Genomic DNA, 18890 nt, shown 5'->3' with positions numbered 1-18890 from the left:
CGTTTCAATCCAATTGGTCAAGATCGCAAGCGGATCCAATTAATAATGAAGACATTTTGATTGTTGGGAAAACACAATAATTGGCCAAAAAAAAAGAGAGAGAACGCAGTAAAAAGACAAAATATCACTTTCATGTTATATATTTCTATTAATTAATAGTTATAAAGTATATTTAAGACAAATAAAATTAAAATATAAATTTATTTTTAAGTAGGTTTTTAAATAAGTTTTTAAGTTAGGTTAGATTTTAAATAAACTGAAGCCTAAACTTTGAAAAAAACTTTATATAAATTTCAAATTAAATTCAAACTTATAATTTAATGCATAGGCTCCGCTCAATTACTGAAGTTTAATCCAGCTTAGCTTATTTCTATCTCTAAATGTAATAAAGCTATATTATAAATATAAATAATGTAAATAATTAAATACATTTTATTTTATGCAGGCAGCGGTAATAAATTGCGCGTCCGCTACATCATCTACTGTGCCAGGGTATCCAATCATCTACGGTCACGCGCGAACGGAACACCCTCAACCTTTTGCTTTTTCAGTTACTAACTTAATAATACCTTCAACCGAAGCCATCTGTTCCAAACCTTCTCTGATTCTGCCAGCGCCAGGCCCCCTCGCCAATTGGCGGCAACAAGGAATCGTCTCTTTATCCTTGTCACCAACCCGAAGTTTCCTTATCCTTTTTATTTAGATCCATTTGGTTTTTGCCTACTCTGATTGTTTAGATCTATTTTTATTTGGCCCCATGAGTCGCTACGATTCAAATCCTTTCGAAGAAGAAGAGGTCAATCCCTTCGCGGTAAGTTCATTGCTAAATTTACGTCTTTCACATTCAAATCTTGTAGCTCAACTTGATGTGTCTGATTTCCTTGAGTTTGATCTATTATGTTGCGGGTGTAATGAGTTTATTGTTTATATCATGATTATGATGCGCGTTTAACTTATAGTTCCGGTTTCTGTTTGGTTGGATGTCACTATGTCAGATCCCTTAGCTCTTTTCTAGATAATTGGTAAATTGAAATTCACAATGTAGCTATATAGGCGATGCTTCCTGCACCCAGGGGATGCTCGTTTGTCTGCTGACAAATCCAGAAAAACAGAAGTATAAATCTTATGGTCTGTTGGCGGTGTGTTAAACTGAAAACTTGAGGATAAATATTTCTTCCGATCCCATTAGCTTCCTTCTTAAGATTGCTCGCTAGTTTCTAAAATCGTCCAGGATTGACTGACTTCATTTTACCATTAAAGCTTGAGCAAAAGACTAAGATCTTGACAATGATTCGCTGACCGTTTTTCTTCATCTTCTTTTTTGGAATGATTTTTATGTATATCTCTATCATCTATTGTCTATATATCTATGTATATTATGTAGTAAATCAAAAGTTGGCATTACCATCTGAACGGCATTTAAATTTAATTTTAGTTGTTTTACTTTCTGGGTTTAGTAGAAGTAGAACAAATTGTCTCAAACATGATTAATCATCAATGCCATTCATTGATTATTTATGCATCGGGAAAAATGTAATTCAATGAATGAACATGCAAAAAGCTGTTAGAATTCAGTCTGAGAAATACTTTAAACATAGCTATCGAAATTATACGTTTTTCTGAAGTAATCCAAAAGTTTACATTACAGGCTGAACAATATTGAAATTTTTTTGTTTTTACCACATGCTGTAGGAGAATTGGAACAAAATTGTCTTCAGCATGATTTATGTAGTCAGTAAATTATTTATGCAGTGGGAAAAGGAAATTTAAGTTAAAGAATGAATGTATAAAAAAGTTTTTGGAATTCACAATCAAAACTCCTTTAAACACAATCGTCAAGATTATAAATCTAAATTTGCAGATGTGCTGCCTTTATTATTAAAATATAAACCATCATCAATTTTAATTAATATCATTATGAGGATGGAGCAGCTAAAGGAAAAGGGAAATCAACCTATAGTGGAGGTGCATTTTATATGACTGTAAGCTTTCTCTTTCATATCATGGGTACGAGTTCCTTAAGATATAATGATTTACCTTATCATATTTTAACAAGTAAATAAAGCACTAGCATATATCAGTATTTGAAATGAATCCCTCTATGCAAGGGTGGTGTTGGGTTTACTATTCCTTGTCAATTGTGTTTAGGACTATGCATTTTTTTTTTTTTAACTGGTCTAAAGATATTTCACTCGTAATATTGAACTTTTGGTTTTGTAGAACTTTCCAATCTGCAGTTAGTCTGAACATTTATCGTTAATAGGTTAGAATAGAAGATTTTATTATTCCTTGTCAATGGGGTTTAGGACTATGCATTTATTAAACTGTTCTTAAAATATTTTATTTGTGATGTTGAACTTTTGGTTTTGTAGAACTTTCCAATCTGCAGTTAATCCGAACATTTATCCTTAATAGGTCAAGAATAGAAGAGATCCTCAACATATATGTCTCTACTGAATGTTCCCCTTTCAGTTTCAAGGAGGATAAAGAAACTTCAAGAATACTTTCTGTAGAGTGGAGGGATTGGAGAATGTGAGATATGAGAATTGCTTGATTTGTGATGTCAGATTTCTCATAGATACTATATGGGTGGAGGCTTGGAGAGACTCTCAGGTCATTTTATGGATTGTCATTTAAAATTTGAATGTAGGAACTGGGAAGGATTTGTTTATGTGAACGCCAAAAAAAAAAAGGATACTTTTCCTTTGCGACCTTGATAGGCACAAAATATCAAAACCTATCATTGGGCTCAAATTTTTTATCAGAGTTTGACTTAACTATTAGATATGGAAGATCATATTTTTCCAATATGATAAACTTAGTGATATTGTAAAACAATAGAGGAAAGAAAAAATCTCTTCATTATTCATTACTTTGCCTGGGCTATGGAATATTTCTGCCCAAATTTTGTATAATTTTGGAATACCAGCATCTGTTTCAGACATTTGCTGGTCTAGGGAGGGGGCAACTGAAAAGAAGGAAGTAACTTTGTGTCGGTGAATGGTCTTTTATGGCTGGAAAGATTCTACAACATATTCATGATTTTGGACTTCCTCCACTCCTTCTTGTGGAGATTAGATCCTTTCAATACTTTTTACTAGATTGATACCTGTGAAGTGAATTTCATTGTCTATTTCTTTTTCTGTCCTCTTTAGCCCTTCTGATGCATGCTTTTTACACCTTGAAAATATTTTAACTTGGAAGTAATGCATTTACTTCCTTCCTTCTTATTTGATCTCTTAATCAGTATCTTACCCAGTTTCCTTTCATATCAATGGCCTAGTAACTATGACAATCCACATTTGCAATCACCATGGTTGTGTTAAAGCAGATCACAAGAAATTTGCACGAGGGCCAGGAGGGCTAAATTCTGAACCGATTTATGTTTACTGGCTCTGTCATTGTTATTAAATTGTCAAATCAATTTGTTTAATGGGTTGTGAGTTATATGAAAGATGAGATTTCCTCCTTTTCCTTTCTTCTTTTTGGCTGTGGAGAGGAGAAAGTTTTTGGGGAGATAACTTGATGTAGGTTGCCACTGTTTTGCAAGTTGTTATGATTGTCTATTGCTTATTGTTTGTTTGTATATTTTTCTAATGATGTTCCACCAGCATGCTTAATAAACACCATAGATATCATGTTTGGGTTCTATTCAAGAGGAGGATGAAAATATAACTGATTTAGAGGGATTAAGTAGAGTTTCTTCCTGATATTTTGGTCCTTACTCTAGTATGAATTAAGGGGAGGGCTGCAGATTTTAAATCAGAAGTGATGTAGTGCAAATATCAACTGAAAAAAAAACTAAAAAAGTGGAATAAGAAAAGACGTGGTGGTATGTTGCATCAAACATCCAGATATGTTATTGACACAGTTGGTTGTTTTGCATTAGGATTTAAATGAATGTTAGGAAATAATTCAGCAATTTTGGTGACTTTAACACACACACGGTTTGCGTCTCTTTGGAGATCCTAGAATGAAAACCTCTCTGATTTATGGTTGGTCGGAAGGCAAAACATGGTAATGTAGGTTCATTCATTACCATCACTAATTCTTGCTTAATTTCTCAGAACTCAGGCACAGTCCCTTCTGCAACATCTAAGCTCTCACCCCTTCCTCCTGAGCCTTATGATCGTGGAGCAACTATCGATATTCCTCTAGATTCCTCAAAGGTAAAATAAGTTTTAAATACATTGAGGTGAATGTCAAAATTATTTTATGTAAAAGTTTGTGATGGCCATAGATTTACTTATTTTCTTATCATCTTCAGGATGTAAAGGCAAGAGAGAAGGAGCTTCAAGCTAAGGAAGCTGAATTGAGAAGAAGGGAACAGGTGATTTATTCTGCTATCTTCCTTTGATAGCATTAAAACAAGTTTTAGTGTAATATTCAAAACTTGCTATGTTAGATTCAATATTTTAGTTTGTTTTTCCTCTGTGCCAATGAAATGATGATGATTTTGTCAATTACAAGTTCAAATCGAGGGACCTGATTGGTTAGTGAGGGCGGTCCATGCTGATTCCAAATGGCATTGCCTATTCTTTTTTTCCCCCTTATTCATGTTTACTATTTGATATTCGTAATAGTAAATGGATACCACTTCTGTTGAGTATTTAGATTGGTACATTGAATAAGTCCACAATGTTATCCTGTTATCAGTTGACTTGGTCATTCTGCATATACTATGTTTTGTGTCTGTCAGATAGTTAACGAGCTCATGATTTTGTTTAGGAACTAAAACGAAGGGAAGATGCTATAGCCCGAGGTATGTGAGCTCATTCATTCTTACAGAATCCTACTGGAAACATGTCTTTGGCATGACAATATGAATCTTTTTTTTTTTTTTTTTGCCTCAGCTGGTATAGTTATAGAGGACAAAAATTGGCCACCTTTTTTCCCTATCATTCATCATGACATTGCGAAGGAAATACCAATACATCTCCAGAAGGTTCAGTATGTTGCATTCACAACTTTTTAGGTATGTTTTAGTGTTATGTATATATATATATATATATATATATTTTACCAGCTTAGTGTTTTGTATTAGATACTACCTACTTGATTATAATTGATATTATATTAATTATGATGTATTATTTTTTAAAAAGCACAAAAGAACTTTTTGTGATATTTTATTTTTATCTGTCCATAATAACACACAGGGGTTACATCTTGGCTTTAGATAATTTGGTCTTTCAGTGCATGCTTGTCTAATTCTTTTCTAAGTTTTGGAATCTGCTTCCGGGAGTTGTTCTTTCCACCATCCATTCTTGACATGAATCTTCCATCTCCTGCTAACAATTTCCACTCTGTCAAATATCTTTTTATATCATTTTTTTAATTTACTTAATTTACATATGTTTTGTTTCTGAATTGTGAAACATTGTGCAGGTTTGGTTCTGTGCCTTACATGGAATATTCTGGCAGTTACTACTGCTTGGATCAAAGGGGAAGGTGTGTTTGACGATTATTTATTGAGTTATAATCTATAATGATATCATACTCTAGCCTAATCATCATGATTTTTCTTTTTTTCCTTGTAGGTCCTACGATATGGTTTCTTGCTATTATCTACTTTATTTCAGGTGTACCAGGAGGCTATGTGTTGTGGTATCGCCCCCTTTATCGGGCAATGAGGTAGTGCTAAATCTGATTTTATTCATTTTTTTATGTTTGGAATGGAGCCTGTTTGATATTTTCTTGATCTTTGTTATGGTCTGAAAAGAATAAATTATATTTTCCTTCACCAATGGTTTATTAGCATTATGAAACCCCAAGAGCATTGACTCCTCTAATGAGTTAGACTTAGACTATCCCTGAGGTTTTAAATGCTCCTGCAAATTTTTGGGTATGCTCATACAGACATACTGTCAAGAGGAAGCATTTATTGATCAGGATCTTTTCTTTGTTTTTTATCTCTCCCTTCTTTCATTTATTCGATATGATTTTTTTTCTGTTCTCATAATTTTGTGCTATCTCTTGTCTCAGGACTGACAGTGCTATGAAGTTTGGCTGGTTTTTCTTGTTTTACCTGGCAAGTTTATGCTTTTCCTCATTGTGGACACTTGTACTGCGCTAATTTGCGAAGTGCTAATCTCTTTTTTCCCTTGTTTTTTAAATCAGTTGCACATTGGCTTTTGCATATTCGCTTCAGTTGCTCCACCGATTATCTTCAAAGGAAAATCTCTCACGTGAGTTTTCTCCAAATCATGTATTTATTTTGGATTTACGGTATTAATTAAGTTTGCAACCCTGCAAGGTTTTATAAGTGCTCTCTTATTGATTTGGTCTACTGGAAGGGAGGAAAACATTGGGGATCACTAAAGTATGTTGTCGTTTGGATTGGTATCCACTCAAGGTTGCGGGTGTGAACATGTTCATAGTGATTTCATGTAGAAATATGCAATTATTGGACTCTACCATTTTGGTTCCATTTTTAATTAAACTAATGTTGGTGTTGTATAACGGTGTGATGTGGACAGAGGTATCTTGCCCGCAATAGATTTGCTGGATGACCACGCACTGGTTGGGGTAAGTTTTCAATATTGTAATTGACTCCTTGATGATCAGCCAGCATATAACCATACAACAATAGATGGACGTTGTTGTTATTTCAATTCTTGTTGTCACTTGCAGATATTCTACTTTATTGGGTTTGGGTTATTCTGCCTTGAGTCTCTGCTGAGCGTCTGGGTTATTCAGGTCCTTGTAATCTCTAGAAGTAACTCTTTTGCTCCAAAAAAAAAAAAAAATCTCTAGAAGTAACTCGGTATTCTTTTGGCTACTCTAATGCATATCTTGTTTGACCTTTTCTTAATTTACATTTGCAGCAAGTATACATGTACTTCCGTGGTAGCGGCAAGGCTGCAGAGATGAAGCGCCAAGCTGCGAGGAGCACCATGATGGCAGCTCTATGACGTGACTCAGAAGGTGGACGGAGCACTTGGCTTCTTGCTGACTGCCATCAAAAAATTGATTTCTCTCAGTTGCCAATGCCTTCCACTCTTTGCGGCTTGCTTATTTTCACAGGTTTTGGGCTGGAGGATTATTGAGTCATGCTCATACCAGATGATTTAGATAGAAAACCTCGTTGTGCATATGCAAACAAGGATGAGATGCGCCCTTGATATAATATTGTTTGGCGAACGGAATATTACTTTACTTTCCTTCTTTATAGTATACTTTTTTTATCAGCCAAAAATAGTTTGTTTTCAAATCTTCTATGGAGGTTAAAAATTTATCGTGGATAGAAAAAATTACTTTGAAAAAACTATCCAATTAAATTGAATATTTGAGTATGGCATGATAATAATACACATCAGATAATTGTATTTAAAAAATATTATTTGTTCTGAAGAATTTTCTCATTTCGGGGACATAAGTTGTGATATGGATGGCATGGGAGGAACTTGTCCTAATTGAGATTTAGTATTGTGCAAATTTTATATAACTTATTTATAAGGAAAAAAAACTGAGTTATGAAATTGATAGATAGAAGGAAATGGGAATCATTAGAGGTCTATGAAATTTTTTAAACAATGTATCAACTCTTCCAATCTTCTTGAATTTAACTTTGTTGGAGACAGATTCATTTGGGAGAAAGGTAACATTAAGGAGAGATCAGACTGGTTCTTCTACAACACTAAATGGAGACTTCAATTCAACCAAGCTAATACCTTTCATTTCTTTAAATATGCCTTCGATCATCACCTGATTAGAATCCAACTTGAGAATACGATTAACTCCAGATATCATGAAGCACTTTTTTAAATGTCATATTGCTTGGATGATTGAAGAATCCTTTCAATCTATAGTTAAATATTCTTGGGTTGAGAAAGACTAGAAAGAAGGTGCCTTAAAGTTTGCTAACTCAACCACTTTGTGGAATTAAAATAATATAAGCAATATCACAGCAAAGAAGAAAATGATTCTAAGAAGGCTTAAAGGAATTGATCGCACTAAAGATAGCTATTGTCTTAGGAAACATAAAAAATTGCTTTGGGAAGATTATAATAAAATTCTTCTCCAAAAGGAGCTTCTTTAGTTCTAAAAGTCTAAATGCAAATGGTTAAAATGAAGAGATTGAAATTATAAATTTTTTCATGCAACTGCCATCATCAATAGGAAAAGAAATTAGATATTAACCCTCCAAGATGAAGATGATAATTGGATTCAGGATCACTCCTCTCTCAAGAATCAAGCTACTTCTTATTTTGAAAACATGTTTAGAGAGGATGCTTAGCCCAGACCACCACATGGAGTTTTCCTCCTGTAAAGTCTACTCAATTGTAGTTAATTCATAGAGATGTTACTAAAGAATAAATAAAAAATGTTGCGCTTGATAGTGGGCCTTTCGAAACTCCTTGTCTTGATGGAATAAATGTTGGCTTCATTCAATACTATTAGAATGATCTCAAAGGTAGTATTATTCAACTTGTTTAGAAGGTCTTTACAAATCCCATTGTCCTTAATGAGATCAATGACACCTTCATTACTCTCATCCCTAAAAATGAAATTCCAATTTGTATGAAGGACTTTTGACCGATATCTCTATGCAATATCAGTTACAAAATAATTTCCAAGCTCCTCTCTAACAAGTTGTGACAATGTATGAATCATTTGATTGGGGATAATCAATGTAGCGTCCTGTAAGGAAGACAAAGTAATAGCAACCTCATCATCGCACAAGAAATCATTCACTTTAAATAAAGTTAGGAAGAAGGGATTCACATTGAAATAGCTTTCGATTGACTCTCTTAGGATTTTATTAACAATACTCTCTATATTATTGAGCTCAACGAGAAATTTAGGAAACTCGTCATGATAGCCATCTCTACTACTCGTATGAAAGTTTTGTAAAATGGTAACCAACTAATGAATTCACTCTAACACGTGGAATCAAACAAGAGGATCCTCTTTTACCTTATCTCTTTATTCTTTATATTGAAAGATTGAGTTATAACATACTTAGTAGCATTGATAAAAAAAATTGGTTGTCCATTAGCCTAATAACTAATGGACCTCCCATCTCATATCTATTTTTTGCTAATGACTTATTTCTTTTTGCATAAACATCCCTTAAACAAGTAAGGATTATCCAACAATGCCTTTTTAATTTCTGCAAGCCTTCAGGGTAGAAAGTCAACAATGCCAAATCCAAGCTTTTTTGCTCCAAGAATGTTAATATCAATTAAGTCATTCAGATTAGCGAAGAATTAAGAATCCCTTTGACCAAAAACCTTGGCAAATACTTAGGGATTTCTATTATTCATAAAACAGTTTCTAAACTCACCTTCCCTTCTCTTCTTGATAGAGTTAACTCACACCTATCTAATTGACCTCAGTACTACTAGGAAAGCTATGCTTATAAAATTGGTTCTATCTTTTACTCCTAGCTATGCTATCTAGACTATGCTCTTACTTGACAATGATATGTCTAATATGGAAGCACACTCTCGTACCTTCCTTTGGGATTCTACTGATGGTTCTAAAAAGTCTCATCTCTTATCTTGGGACTATGTCACTCAAGATAATAAGCATGGAGGACTTGACTTTAAAAAGTCAAGGAGTCAAAACAGGGCCTATATTATGGAACTTTATTGGGGAATTATTGTAAAGCCTAATTGTTTTTCGGTTCATGTCATGCGTGATAAATAAAAATGCAATAACCCTATCATTCCCATGGTATATAAAACCAACTCTTATTCCTATACATGGTCCAGTATCTGTAGAGTTTGGAATTAATTCATAACTCATATGGGTTGAAAGGTAGGGAAGGGGGATCAAATATCATGTTGGTATGATAAATGGTGCCCCCTTCACTAACCCTATGTTAAGTATGCAAATCCTAATGCAGAAAGTCTCTGACTTTTGCTCTACGACAAGTAGATGAAAGGTTGCTCAATTACGTAGGTATTTGCACTAGGATGTCATTAACCATATCACTATCATTCAACCTCCAAATCCCCAATGCAAATGATGATGTTATATGTTGAAAGCTTTCTCATGTTGGTAACTTTACCATCAAGTCTACTTACAAGATTATTGACAACCATTGCAGCAACAACTCTAAGATTTGAAAATAGCCAACTTATGAGAAAATGAAATCCTTCCTCTAGAAAGTGGCTTAGGATCTTATTCAACTTAAATTCACCTGCTCTAATGATGGCAATCCTTGCATCAGGACATGTCCCTTTGTGTGTAACTCTTTAGACTCTACCATTCATATATTGAGAGATTGCAAGAAATTTAAAAAGATTTGAATGTTAAACAATTGAAACTTAACACTTTCTTTTCTCTCCCTTTATAGAAATGAACAATTTGGAATGCGAAGAATGATACAAGCAATGCATGTATGAGAAAAACCTCTTGGCAAAGACTATTTGCCTACATGTGTTGGAACATTTGGAAAAAAATATGCAAAAATATCTATTCTTAAGAAGACATTCATGATAGAGACATTGCTTTCAGCAGCATCCTGAATATACTCAATGATCAATACCTTCAATCTAAAATCAACATCTTATCTCAAAAGGGTGATAGAAATAAAGCTAAATAGTCCTCCCTTAAAGAAGAATGGGTTAAATTGGATGCAGTTGGCTTCGTCAACATTCACGGTACAACTACTTATAGTGGTCTCATTCGGAATAGCTAAAGCAATTGGATTAAAGGCTTCTCTAAATGCCTTGAATATCACCTAAGTACAGCAATTGAACTTATGGGCATCTTAAAAAAGATTAAACATTTATTAGGCTAAAAAGTTTGACAAAGTTAATGTCTACTCTAATTCTATAGAAGCTCTCTCGTTAATTTGTAATGAGTTTTTTACTAATCACCTATCTTCTACAAGTATCAACAAAACTAGAGATCTTATCATGCGAGATTAGACAATCACGTTTGACCATATCTTCAGGAAAGCAAATAAATGCGCAGATTGATTATCTCATCAAGCCCCTATCAATCATCTAAATGTTCATATTTTTGATGCTCCACTGCTTGATTGTAGTAATCTATTATATGTTGATATGACTTATCTTGTTGGTTAGCACGATTTATCTGTGGGTTTTGATTAAAAAAATTGATAGAAATCAAGATGAGTGGGTAATCCAACCACTTGTGTCATATAGGGTGTCTGACCATGATTGCTGCTAACAAAAGACCCCTTGCATGTATTAAGATCTAACGGTCAAGACTATTTTGATTTTACGAATGTTTTCATTTGACCTTGTTAATTTTTTTTTCATGTTTATAAATATTTTTTTACAAACTAAATATCAATTATGTTCTTTATTAAACATATGTTTTTAGGCTACATCTTTTGGTGCTTTTCATTCATTTTCTTTTTTCTTTCTTTCTTTCTTTCTTTTTTCACTTTTTCATTCTTTTTTATTAATGCACATTTTACAAATGGCCCCTTTGAAATGTGACGTTCATTATCATTTTAAAAAATGCAGCTATTGCATTAATTGTACTTCGATCAGTCACATTCACAAATCATAGAAAGGAACAAAAAGGAAGTCGATGGTTGTCTACCGTATGGTTAAGAACCGCAAATATTTACGCCTGCTAAAAAATTACGTGGCGAGCTGCATAATATTCGATTACAAACTATGAGCAGAGGAAGTATATGAAAATGGAAAATAGCAACTGAGGACCGTCAGAAAAAAATTATATTAGTATCAATTATTGTTAAAATTTAAATGAAAAATAAATTTAAATAAATTATTGTTGATTTAGAATGAATTATCATTAAAACCCGAATGGATACTTTGTTAATAAAAGATTAATCAATATTAATAAGTATTCATTTAAGTCTTAACAATAAATGATCACTGATTAATGTAAATTTTCTAGAACTGATATTTTCCCTATGAAAATTACGCTCTTCAATCCATAACCTTAAGATAGTGTCACATGGATGCTTGTGTTTTTTTGTATTTAAATATAGCGCAAAGTTCCATACAACACGGAAAATCAATCAAATATTACTCCCTCTCTTTAATTATAAGACCAATTTTGGAAAGTTTTGTATTAACCTCTCTTTAATAATTTTTTTTCCTAAAGCATCGTTAATCAATGAATAAAAAGATTGACCCATGTTGAAAAATTATGTACATTGATTGAGGGCAGAAATGAAAAGATGGAATAAAATTTAAGACATGAATTAGTTAAAATTGCTTTATTGGCATGAGTTCGGTAGTTTTTCCAAGGGAATGTATTATATATTCTTTTAGCATATTAAACGTGTGATTGAAAATCTACTAGTATGTAAGGGTTAAAGTGCATTTTTGTTTCTATATTTTCTTTTAAGAAACATTGAGCATTTTGTATTAATAAATGGAGTATTTTTTTTTATAAATCATTTTTTGAAGGAGCAAAAACCCCGCTCCCTTAAGATCACTAATAAAGAGGAATTTTTGTTTCTCTAAAAAATAATTTAAAATGAAAGATACCTTGTTTATTAGTATAGGGCAACTAGTGCTTCTCGAAAGAAAGTAGATGGACAAAAATATACTTTAATAAATAAGTAACTATTAATGGTTGTTTTAATTTAAGTAATGACTAATTTTCTTATGGCAATAACTATAATAGAACAAACAATTATAACTTTTCTTGTGTAAATAAAAATTGTAATTGTCTATTCCATTTTGATTATTGTCAAAATAAAAATAATCATTACTTAAATTAAAGTAATTACGAATATTTACAGTGCTTGAACTTTAGTAAATAAAAAATTTGTATAAAAAATTATAATTAACTATTCTATTCTAATTAGTACTAGGAGAAAAATGATAATTATTTAAATTAAAGTAGTGATTAATATTTATTTATTTTATTTCACAAAAAATTATTAATATCTAAAAGGCTTCTAAAGATTTAAGAAAAATTATGACATTTGGTGAGATTTTATTATTATTTACACATTTCGGCATTTTTAATCCACTTGAAAAAATTTGAAACATCTTAATAACAAAGGCAGGAGGGAGTACATGTCATTGAATAGTGTATAGATCAAGAATGGGCCAACGGCAAGTGATTTGATATCTTTCATTTGGAAATGTAGATGGATACATTATTTTGATCATGTAATGCTCAAAGAAACAACGCGGACCTCCCAACCACCACCCGCATCGCCCCCGCCCCACTGGAATGACACTGACTTATAACAAGCAACGCCTTCTTAATCAGCAGCCTGAGTTATTGACCTCACTGAACTTGGAGCAGCTACGAGCCACCAGATTGGTTATCCATGGATTTAACGGCCACGATCGCGGAACACACATCAGCAAGATGCTCGACCTTTATAGCCTCCATTGTGAATGCTCATTCCTATAACATCTTAATATCCAGAAGGGCAAAAATTAAACAGAAAGGGCTAGCGGCAAGGGGAGGAGGAGAATGGTATTTTACTGTTTTCTGGTGGACCAAACACGACGAGTGCTTCAGAGCAAGCCCGCGGCGGGCACGTGCTCGCGGTGTGGCGGAGGAGCCAGAGTGGCGGACATAAGAACGGCCACCAGATTCTGTTATGTCCCATTTTATTGGAAATCTTGGAGAGCCGTCGTCTGCACTTCTTGTGGAGCCGTTCTTCGTTCTTACCGTTAGATGCTCTATCATTCCCATTTGGCTTTTTCCAACCACGTACGCACTTTTAACTTTCTCCCAGGTTTCCCCTATTCGTTCTGTCTGATCAAATCATCTGTTTGTTTTTAACAATTTTTTTTTCTGTGACCTGATATTTAGTTTCTGTGCTTGTCCCTCTTGCTCGAGAATCTGTCTATCTCTAGCTTGAAAACAGGAGCAGAAGCACTCGAAAGATCACTGGTTGGCTTTTGGTCATGTTTTTCCTTGAGCAGGCATATTCTGCTTGTAGAGGAGGAGGATATAGTGTATTAGTTTGCTTTCTAGGTACGTGTATGAATATTTGAGAGTATGTACTTATACTGATTACTCTCTTATAAAAGAAAATAATTTAGTTTTTTTAAATAAAATTAAAATTCTCGATCAAAATAACCACTTGACTAAACAAAACTCACATTCTATATATCATTAAATTTTGTTAATGTGACATAAAAATAATCTCATGACTTTTTAATTACTTGTGATTTTTTTTCTTTTTTACCCAATTTATTTCCTGATTTTTTTTTTGGATACACGCTCCTGATTATTTGATGTAGTTTTACAGAAAGAGTATTATTTAGACAATTTTTACAAAATTATCTATATTAATTGATTGTTGCAAATTACAGTGACAGTTTTTTTGGAAGGAAATATAGCATAAATTCTAATCTTAAGCTCATGGTCACGAGGCCATCTAAATCATGATCAATGTCACATCATCTTGCTTCTTCTAATCCAAATATAAATATCTTTTAAAATAATATATACACAACATATCAATAAAATTTTTATTGTCACGAAAATATATATTATTTTTTATTTTTAGTTTCAATTTATGATGAGTAAGGAGAAGATCACAAAGTCATGGATACAAGTTCAGCTTTAAAAATATAAAGAATAAAATAAAATAAATTTACAATATTAAATTGTTTATATTTTAAATTAAGATTGGCTAAGAGAAAATATTTATATTTTAGATAGGAAGGAATAGATTAAAATAAATGGGTTTTACTTAATGAACAGAGACTATTTTGATTGTAAAAGAAATTTTAAATTTCAAAGTTTCATTTTTATTTTTTAACATATCAAATTGTGAGAAGAGTAAAGTTCTAAAAATATAAAATCATTATAATTTGTTGGCCAAAAAATCATTAACTTCATCTTTTGGAACTGAATTTTATTTATGTTCCACGTTGAATATTTCTAAACACTGTATGTGGATACATACGTAATATTTTTTAAATCACTTATGTTCATGATATTTTTCTCTATTTCAATAAATTTGTAGTTTTTATTTTATTTTAAAATTTAAAATAGTTGTTATTTTAAATCAAATTATTCTTGAACAAAATTATAAGGATTAAAGAGCTCTTTTAAAAAAAAAAAAAGAATGCTGGACATTTGTATTATTAAATGGAGCATTTATATTCTTGTACTATTTTTCTTAGAAGCAAATTTTCCCTGGGCATGGATTCTCTCCTGTTTCTTCTTATTTTTTTCTATCTTTTTTTCTTTCTAGCTATTAGATCAATATTTAAATGGTTTAGATTTAATCTCCTGTAAAAATTTTATTAAAATATTAAATTATAAAAAATATAAATAATAAAATTTAAATTACTAAAACTTAATAAAAACAATATAAAAATACAGAAAAGTAAAGGAAAATGAAATGTTTTAAAGGAGATTAAATTTAAATTATCTAAAATTTTAATCTAATAATTAAAAATTAAAAAGAAAAGGGAAAAAGGATGGGAAGAAAGAGCAGAGGATACTTTCCCATTTGCCCTTCCATCAATCAACCATGATTTCCCTCGTTTTCTGCAGACCTTTCTCATTTTTTGCTGACGTGGCTGGTTTGTGGGCTCACTTTTTGTGACATGTAGGCGTCTGACCACAAGTTGACCATTTCTCTGTTCCTCTTCCCCCTCCAGTTCCAACAAGTCGACACCTTTCGAACCCCCATCCGAATTACCTACACCAACCTCATCATCGAAATTCATCAAATGCTTGGTTTCCTCAGGCAGAAGATTTTACCTCTCCCTACCTTCCCAGTATTTCTAATTCTAATTCCCATCACCCAAACAACAAAGCTCTCTGCTCTTTGTTCGTTTTTGTTTGTGGGTTGTTTAGAGGAAAAGGAAGAGGGAAAATAGGAAGAACAAGAGGAGGAGGAGGTTGAAATTCACAAATAATGTGAAGGAAAACGACGGAACCAAGATGAAGAATAAGGATCTCTGATAAAAACAGAGGAAGCAAAACAGAGCATTGAGTAGTTGCAGATACGAAATCCCAGAAATCTGAGGAATGCCAGAGAATTGAATCGTTCTGTACAATGGGGTTCTGACAGATCGAGTGCACAGGCTGAAGTACTCTTGCTGATGAAATCGTCATGGCCGTTACTGGGTTCATCGAGAAAATCAAGGCGAGAGAGAAAGCACGGGAAACTGGAAGAGACGAAGAAGACGACTTGAGGTGTCTGTCTGTGAAGCGTTTTCATTAGTCGGGTTTAATTTAGGAATTAATAAATTAAGTAATTTGTGTGTTTGTGGAGAAGGAGGAATGAAAAATCTAAAAGAGAAATCTTGTGACGGTAAATACATAAGAGAGAAGGGGCTTTGTCCGATTCACGAGGAGTGGAAGTGGAAGACAAGAAGGAAGAAATTGTCAACCTGGTCAAACACATTCGTGTCACAAGAAATGGGCCTCACAAGCCAGATACAACAGCAATGAACGGAACAGATCACGGTTGATTGATGGAGGAAAAAATTTGTTCTTAACAAAATAATTCAAGGGCAAAAATACTTCACTTTATAATATATAGAATGTCTAATACTTTTCAAGTACATGGGTAAAAATATTTTTTAATCCGAATTATAGTAAGAAAGGAAAGCACGGGATAGAAGACTTAAAAGAATGATTTTATAAAAAGGTAAGTAAAATACATAGTTAATAATCAATCTTATAACTACTTTGTATCTTTATAGTTTGCTACCCCGTCTCAAACTTCAAAGCACATGTTTGAGAGCTGGCATTTGAAAATAAAATAATCAATCTTAACTGTTTGATTGCTCATTATTATTATTAAAAATTTCTGTCTACTAATAATTTTAAAAATTAAGTGTTAGAATTTTATACCTTCGTTGGTTATTCTACACTCAATCCTTACAAAATATGAATGAAGAGACATCACATGCAATGCTTAGATAATAGTCTAGTTTATTATGAACCACAAGTCAATAACATGTGCTACATCCAGATCATACAGAATTTCCTTCACCCTACAATTCTTTCCTCAACATGTGCAGAAAGTAATGCGAGGAACCACACATATGGTTCATGTACAATAACCTTTACAACTTTATGTTTATCAATCATTTAGCTTTAAAACATATTAATAGCATAATATGAAATAAAATATACACAAAGTAGCTTTGCAAAGTTGTATTGCTTCTATGGCAGTGAAGTAAATAAGTAAAAATAATACTTAAAGTTTCAAATTTTGCTAACAACCTAAGAAGTGGAGACTTAAAGAACAATGATCTCAAGTAGTAGTGACATTAAATGAACAAAAATATGATCGTCTACTTATCTACACAAGATTAAAAATTCAACAAAAAAATACATAAATGTTAAGAAACCATGGATACAGATTTCTTAAAGATCAAGACTTGCATGTTCGAACTATTCATTCTTTAGTCTTAGAAATATCTCTATGTCACAAGCATCAATCTCTGTATCATAAGGTTAGTGTTCATCACTTCTTTTGTTTTTTTTTCCTTGTTATAATATTTATACTAACAGAGGATACAATAACAAATCTATATCATACCAATATTGACACAAAAAATGAAGTTGTTTGATTTTTGGCTTATTTTTGAATATTACAAATTGAACCTCTAGCATTATAAAAGATGATAGGCTATAGTGGTATAAAACACACACAAGCACCATATTAAGAAAGGATCCTATCATTTTGTGTTCCTAGTGTAAAAAAAAAACAAACAAAGAAAAATGTTAAGCAAAACTTAATGATATAACTTCATGTAGAGCAATTTCAAAAATTTAATAAAAGAAGAAAATAAAATCACAAAGACACAAGCTTGGGGAACAAGGGATATTTTAATATTGTAAGGTTCCTCGAGCAATGATTATCAGTGAAGAAATATGAAATAGCAAATAAGAGAAATCATAAAGTCTTTCATACTAACATAGGTAGTAAGTGAATTCAAATGAGCCTATAGTGAATAAGCTTTAAATTGCAAAGATGTTGATATCCTGTATCCTATTGTTTTTCACGATTTGTAGTTAACTTTCTATTTATTCTACAGCAACCAACCACAAATATTTTAGAACACAGGAAAAAAGAAATAAACAAATAGAACAATAAATCAATTCACATATTTTGGAGGGCATCTGAACATTTATAATGCAATTCTGAGTGATGTAAATGGCAAATTTGGACCTTCAAGGGTGTTGATGAGGATGAACTTCTCTTATGAGGCATCAATGGTGATAGGCGTCTCTGAAAAAGTCTATGGCTATTGTGGTGATGAGTTGGCGGCTATAGATGGAGGATATTGTCAATTGAGAGGGGGAAGAGGAGAGAATGAGTGAGAGAGCTAGAATTATAAAGACATTTTGGTTATTTGAATATATTACTTTATGAATAAAATATTAGACTTCATCCTTGAGAACAATTTATATTTCAACTAGGTCCTTATTACTAATTTTTCCAAAATATTTTTGTTCTACTCTTGTCTCCTAATTTCATTTTCACTCATATTTTCTCATTATAAACGAAGGTAAGTGTTAAGTAATTCTCAAAACAGTTCTTATTTTGTATTTAAAAAAAAGAAGAACAAAAATATCTTATAATTGTTTTTATTTTTTTTTTAAGAAAACACATTACATTTAAACATTTGTAAGTTATAATTACCAATCTCCGCTACCACGGCCCACCACCGTCCACTTCGGCCATCACGGTTACTGCAGTCCGTCATAACTGACCAGTGACCACCGTCAAGCGTCCATTTTTTTAAGTTTAAAATTATTTTCAAGTTAATGTAAGTAAAGAAAATGTTCTTTTGTTTTATTTTAAAATTTGAAACAAAAAACAAAATCAAACAAGTGACGTACATTCAATTATTTCCCTTTTAAAAATGCAATTGATCGTTAAAGTCATTCAGTGTTGATAATAATTTATGAGACACGAGTGGGTTTTCTAGTCAGCATCGAAGTCGCTGGATGTAGCTTTCAATCACGTTCAAAGTCGA

At 32.4% G+C, this 18890-nt stretch overlaps 2 protein-coding genes across 10 annotated transcripts; both read left to right on the top strand.

Annotated features, from left to right (window-relative positions):
* The first annotated feature begins 490 nt into the window (after positions 1–490).
* On the top strand, positions 491–7213 carry LOC129312428 (secretory carrier-associated membrane protein 1). The gene is given in 12 exon segments (XM_054955053.1): positions 491–811; positions 4068–4169; positions 4268–4330; positions 4729–4762; positions 4854–4985; positions 5389–5451; positions 5541–5634; positions 5986–6031; positions 6121–6188; positions 6480–6528; positions 6634–6699; positions 6828–7213. Coding segments are annotated over 12 exon segments (858 nt in total). The 5' UTR covers positions 491–757; the 3' UTR covers positions 6915–7213.
* Positions 7214–13219: 6006 nt separating this feature from the next.
* Positions 13220–16460, top strand: LOC129312835 (uncharacterized). 9 transcript variants are annotated; one of them, XR_008593740.1, is made up of 3 exons: positions 13221–13638; positions 13785–13905; positions 15501–16460. XR_008593740.1 is itself a non-coding variant. In XM_054955583.1 (2 exons), the coding sequence occupies exon 1, from the start codon at positions 13396–13398 to the stop codon at positions 13600–13602; it is 207 nt and encodes a 68-aa protein (XP_054811558.1). In that variant the 5' UTR covers positions 13220–13395; the 3' UTR covers positions 13603–13638; positions 15442–16460. The 9 variants fall into 9 exon arrangements, 2 of the variants coding, with proteins under 2 accessions (XP_054811558.1, XP_054811559.1); XR_008593738.1 differs by having other exon boundaries at positions 13222–13638; positions 13768–13905; XR_008593737.1 differs by having other exon boundaries at positions 13222–13638; positions 13741–13905.
* Positions 16461–18890: the final 2430 nt, after the last annotated feature.

This window comes from Prosopis cineraria, unplaced genomic scaffold (genome assembly GCF_029017545.1).
Source record: "Prosopis cineraria cultivar Desert tree isolate PC_DT_omini unplaced genomic scaffold, ASM2901754v1 PC6, whole genome shotgun sequence".
Lineage (NCBI taxonomy): Eukaryota > Viridiplantae > Streptophyta > Magnoliopsida > Fabales > Fabaceae > Prosopis > Prosopis cineraria.
Note: the sequence above shows the minus strand (reverse complement) of the source record. Positions and strands in the feature narration are given on the sequence as shown.